This window comes from Grammomys surdaster, unplaced genomic scaffold, assembly GCF_004785775.1.
Source record: "Grammomys surdaster isolate TR1022 unplaced genomic scaffold, NIH_TR_1.0 149, whole genome shotgun sequence".
Classification (NCBI taxonomy): Eukaryota; Metazoa; Chordata; class Mammalia; order Rodentia; family Muridae; genus Grammomys; species Grammomys surdaster.
The window spans coordinates 8546099-8552098 of record NW_021604607.1 but is presented as its reverse complement, the minus strand read 5'-3'; the positions used below and the strand labels follow the sequence as shown (position 1 = coordinate 8552098).

General features: G+C 40.0%; 1 protein-coding gene across 1 annotated transcript in view; it reads left to right on the top strand.

Annotated features, from left to right (window-relative positions):
* Positions 1-6000, top strand: part of Camkmt (calmodulin-lysine N-methyltransferase) — a 357972-nt gene that overhangs the window by 293158 nt on the left and 58814 nt on the right. The window contains exons 4-6 of the mRNA XM_028765088.1: positions 2929-2989; positions 4787-4841; positions 5905-5968. Of these exons, the coding sequence (XP_028620921.1) occupies positions 2929-2989; positions 4787-4841; positions 5905-5968 (180 nt within the window). The remainder of the gene's footprint in view (positions 1-2928; positions 2990-4786; positions 4842-5904; positions 5969-6000) is intronic.

Genomic DNA, 6000 nt, shown 5'->3' with positions numbered 1-6000 from the left:
TAGTCGGTCCCCAACCCTCTCACTGTCACATATGATCTAGCACTTAAGTCATAAGAGCCAGTCCAGAACAAACATTCTTCCTGGGGACGTATAGATACAATGTCCCTTATCCTGAAAGTCTTGGACTAGAGGCATTTTAAATTTGAGATCATTTTAAATTGAGGTTACATAATGCCTTGTAAATGGAGTCTAAGTGTAAACATGAAATTTAGTAGCTTCATATGTATTTTATACAAAGTTGGTTTTATATAGTACTTTTAGTGCAGCTGTGCTTTGACTGACATCACCTGAGATCATGTGACCATTAGCCATCATGTGAACACTCAGAAAATGTCAGGTTTTGCAGTATTTTGTATTCTAGATTAGGGATACTCAACCTGTCCACCAGAATATGGACTGTATTTAATTTTTGAAGGACTTGTTTATTTTATTTTCTATGTATGAGTATTTTATCTACGTGTATGTGTGTGCAGAATACATGCTCTGGTGCTCCTGGAGGCCAGAAGAGTCAGGTGCATACCCTGGAACTAGAGTTAGAGGTGGTTGTAATCTGTCTTGTGGGTGCTAGGAGTTGAACCTCAGTAATCTTCAAGGGCAGCAAGTGCTCTTAACTACTGAGCTATTCTCCAGACCCTGTCCTTAATTTTCGACCAGATAGCTCATCTCTAAGTATCAAAAAAAAAAAAAATGTTAGGAGAAGGCATGTCCTCCTTCTCCTGCTACTATTGTAATCTTACGATATTACAAACTTCGGACCTAGCTTCGTTGCCTGTTAAGAGGAGATGGGTTAATTGAGTGTGGATGCACAGTAGAGTATCTAGGCAGTCAATCCAAACAACACAGCTGCAGTGTAGGCTCCGGGTGGCAGACTCTTGCTAGCCTTCTTGGACGGGAGCAAAGTCAAGTTACTGAATCCCTGCATGACAAGATCCCAGCTGAGTAAGATACCTTTATGACTAGAAAGGGTTTTTGGAATGATGTCTAAAACATTAACAGTGATTATATTGCTAATGGTAGAAATTTAGCCTTTTGATCTTTGTATTTAACTTATTTTAAAAATCACTCTATAATTTCTGGAAAAAATATAAAACGAATTGAAAAGACTCTGCACTTTAGAAGTCATATTCATTCTTCATCAGGGCCTAAGTTTTAGTTAAATACCTTTCCCCTATCATTACTTTTTTAAAAACCTCACAGCCATGCACTGAGGGCATAAAGAAATTCATTCTTGTGGTAATTATATCTACTCGGCAAGAACAGTGTCTTGGGTCTTCCTTCAGAGAATTTTATTATGTACTTCAGTCTTTATGAAGTTTTTTATGTGTGGAGGTGTACAAGGCCTTGTGACTTTGGGGTCCTGGCAAAGCAAAGGTAAAAGCTGTTCTCTGCCTGTCCTGACTCTTGGGATAATTGCTCCGGTCCACATGCATTCTCATTTCTTCTCTTTGCAAGAGGCCAACTGTAACAACTGGCATTTCCTTTGTGGTTATTTTGAGTGCGGAACTGTTCCCAAGCACACTGCGTGTATTTCACTCATCTGATCCGCACAGGGTCCCATGAAGTTGATATTGCAATTATTATGGTGTGCAGATGAAAAGCTGAAGGCTCAGTCAGTACTTCTACAAAGTCTCTCAGCCAGCAACCAGAGCTGCGACTGGTCTCAAGCAATCTGTGGTCTTAATGGCTGCACTCGCCCACCTCTCTGCCTTCCCTCTAAATGTGTTTCCAAACACCTCTTGTTGGTTTTCCTTGTCCTCTCTTCCCTTCCCAAGTTGTCCTTTCTCCTGATAATGCTGGGAGGTTGGAGTAGTAACTTTACCTGCCCAGGGTTTCCTGAAGAGGTGCTTTAGTGAAACTACCTCTTTCCTCTTCAAAGTAGGGAGAAAAAAATCAAGTCTTTTCAATGTGTTTAACCTTTCGACAAGGCCCGGCAGCTGAGTGCTGGGTGCTGCTGCGAGGAGACTGCTCTTTCCCAGAGCCACGGAGCTTCCTTAAGCTGGAATGGGAAGGTGGAGTGGGGAGGGGACGGGGTGGATGGATGGATGGATGGATGGATGGATGGATGGATGGTTGAGTCTGATCCTTCAGAGGAAACCATAATTTTTATGAGATTATTTGTTCTACTCATATCTAAGGTGATGTAGGCTCATTGTAAAAATGTTGGAAAATACAAGAAAAAAGTACAGAGAAAAGAATTAAAAGCACATGTGATCCTACCATCCTATGACAACCACTAGAAACTGAGTTCTAACATCTTTACCTAGAAGCAAGCCGTATCCCTTCTTGAACTTCAGGTCTTCTCAATAGATGTATAGGTGATGGCTTTAGGAAACATCTGTCCATGAACTTTAGTGTATAGGAATACTGTTTGATTTAAAGGCATGCCAAAGTTGGTGAAATTAATATTTCTTAATTTTATACAGCAGTTTTTTAACTAAAGAAATAAAGGACTTGAGGATATTTTAAAGCATTAATATGGAAAGATAGAATGACGTCAACAGTTTTATCTTCTCCTTAAAGTGATTTTCTTTTTTTTTTTTTTTTTTTTTTTGCCTAAAAGGAGCTGCATATGCACACGCACATATAGGAAGTCTTCAATTTCCATGTGTTAATTTTGTATAACTAAGAGTAAGATCCTCTTGAACTACTATCAACATTAAGTTTTGATATCTGTAATGTTGGTAGTTAGTAGTTTTGTTTTGTTTTGTTGTAATTGGAGTTTGGCAAAGTTTATAGAGACTGCTCTTCTGGGGAAGGTTGTGTTTACAATGGAATAGGCCATTGTAAACACAACAGCCAAAGAGAATCATGATCTGGCCCGTGGTGTTGAGTTTGGTTGGAGATGCAATGGCTTGTGTGAGCCTTCGTTTTAGAAGCTGCTCTGAAAGGAAAGATTGTCCAACTCTAGTGTCTCTCTTGTGTTTCCAGGTATCTGGCCGTCTGAGGAGGTCTTGGCTTACTACTGCCTTAAGCACAGTCATATATTCAGGTAAGGGCTGCAATTAAAAGATAGCTGCCTAGCCCATCTCGGATATTGAATCTGCCTATTGGAAATAGCTGTCCTATGTTCTCCAGACTGTAAATTGTTGAAAGGAAGAAAAAGAAAAAAGGAAAAAGAGTTCCCTAGGAAAACGTGTTGCTTCTGAGGAGGCATCCACATGGCCCTCAGGCTAAAGTCACACAGCCAGCTTTTGCTGTCTGTCAAAGGCTCCTGATTTCCACTCAGAGCATTTCATTTTGCTTTGATTTGGGGGAAACAAAAGTGGAGGTACAATCAATCCTTGCTGATTGTGAAAGTAAAAAAAAAAAAAGTCCCCACAATAAACACATTCTGTAACTTCTGCTACAGAAGTCACTAACGTATTAGATACATGCCTTACACCTATTAACTGAAGATGCTCTGGCTTTAAAGGTATTTTTTGTGTTGGTGACAATATGTATAATATAAATTACTATACTAAAGAAATCAATATTTTTAGCTGTTAATATGTGTTATGTATCAAATCATGCATGGAATTTAGGGAAAAAAGATCTTTTATTTAAAATTTCTGGAGATCTTTGATACAAGCAGAAAGTAGGAGTTCGGGATTTGTTTCTTTTTAATTGTCATTTTATGAATATTCTATGTATACTTCAGTCCATTATGTTTTAAAACAAGCCATTAGTGATCATGATATGTTTAAACCGTATGTTCTTAAAAAATTAGGTTGATACCATGTAATATTTGAAGCTCTGTGGAGCGATGTTTACCAACCAATCTGTGGTTACTTTAGATAACTAAATACATATTAAAATAATTTCTAATAAAAATGTCCTCTTTTGCCACCCCTCCCACACACACTTTAATTTTCCTCTTTTTTTTTTTCTCCATAAACTTCCCAAACTTTGAGACTACACAGTGTTAAGAGTCTAAGCTTGTCACATATGAAGGCAGGCCTCCATCAGGTTGCTCAGTCACCCTGGAGGCTGGCCTGTGCTCATCTCTGTGCTTAAGCTCCAGTCAGCAAGCAGTGGGCCAGGGTGAACATGCCACACAGGAGGGCTGACATTTAGGCACAACAGGGGAAAGTAGCTGTAGAACTGCACATTGAGCCTTAAGTCTGAGCCCAGTCCCACTCCAGCTTGGGCTTGCCCAAGTTAGCTATATTATACCCCTGCTTTGTTTAGTCACTGTGTTGTGCTGGGGTCAATTGTGATCTAAGTGTTAATTACTAAACGCTCTTGGGTAATTGTGCTTTATGGGGGTGGTTCAGCTTTCCAAAATATTTCAGCTTGTTTTAGAATTTAAAAAAACAAAACAAGACAAAAAAAAAACCCTCAGGATTGTGTTTCTTTGTGCCTTGTGTGTGACTCTAATATAAGTTCGTAGGCACTCATACACCTTCTTCGTTTACTTGTCTAACTGTTTTTGAAGGCATGAATGTGGATTAACAATGTTATCCTTTCCTAACAATTATCTTTCGCAACTCTAGCTAGTTTAGTCCTAAAAGACAGCGCCATTGACAAGGGAAAAAAGGGAACCTTCTCAGATTTTTCAGCTCAGCGGTGGTAATGTTGCAGCGAACGCTAATGAGGGAACCCCCACTGGTCTGCCTGCTTTGTGACTTTTCTATTTCATAATTATTTTTAAAACGCAAAACTCCATGAGGTGGGCCAGTCGTGTCTCCACAACTCCATGGCAGTGTCGTTCTGACTGCAGATGGTAATTTGTTCTTGTAACATATATATGGCTCTGGCCATTCCCATCTAATTTGTATGGGTTCTACCATGTCTTTCTCTTTTTCAGGGGCCTTGCTGTGTGTGAGCTAGGGGGTGGCATGACATGCTTGGCTGGGCTCATGGTAGGTCTTTTCTCAATTCCAATCCCATTCAGAGGGAAAACAAAAGGAAAAATGTTCCAGGGGCTCCAACTGCTGGGTCAGAGAACCGTCAACAGCATCAGCTGCGGTCAAGCTGCCGGGTCTTGAGAGACCTTCTAGATTGACTTACTTTCGGATCATATTGATTTTATGGTTGCCTCGATGAGCAGAAACATTTTACCTCAGTGTAGTCAATATCGCTTGTTGTGACATTCCAGGCCTCGCAGAGTCTTTCTTTGCTATAGCAAAAGCATTTTTTTTTTTCAGATTATAGTCCCATTTGCTAAGATACAGGACTAGCCCGGCGAATCACAGTTGGAGCACCATGAGATAGCTGCTAATGTTTTGCCTGCATTATTACACCAACAAACATGATCCAGAGCGCTCAGTAATTAGATTCTTTTGAATTAGATTGGCCATTCAGGAACGTCGTTCCCCATTCTCTGGGTTCTGAGTCATGTATTCAGGAGATATTATGTAGCAGCACAGTGCATTAGACAAGTTTTTATGTCTCTACAAATAAAAGCATATTGTTACACTGATTGGCATTTGACAAACCTGTCGCTCTTATACAATGTGTCGAGGTTACAGCCCAATGTGCGAGCATGTCAAAGCTCACAAAAAAATTACCCTCACAAAGCCATCTGCCTGCAATGCAAAGTTATATGAAGGGCATCAGGCAGCCAGACAGAAGCAAGCTGAAAGGCAGAGTGACAGCCTTGTATGATGGCTCTACTAGATAAACAGAAGCCCACAAATGAAAGCCTCTCAGAATACCATCATCCGCTGTCACAATGCAATTACCGAACAGAATGATAGCAAGATAGAGGCTCCCGCAAATGGAATGATAAAAGTATTGACTGATTTGATTGAATGATTAAAATAATGCAGACATAAAATGAAAAAAGATTGAAGATTGTTACAGAGAAATGGGTGAGGAAGCATGATACCGAAGGCTTGTCACTACCGTCCTCACTCCCACACAGACACGCATGTTTGTTCATTGTTTGCCCTGCTCCTTTTTTTTTTTTCTTCTTCTTTCCAGGTTGCTATTTCTGCAGATGTCAAAGAAGTTCTGCTAACTGATGGGAATGAAAAGGCCATCAGAAGTATCCTTATTCAGATAGAAAGCCGGTTCGTT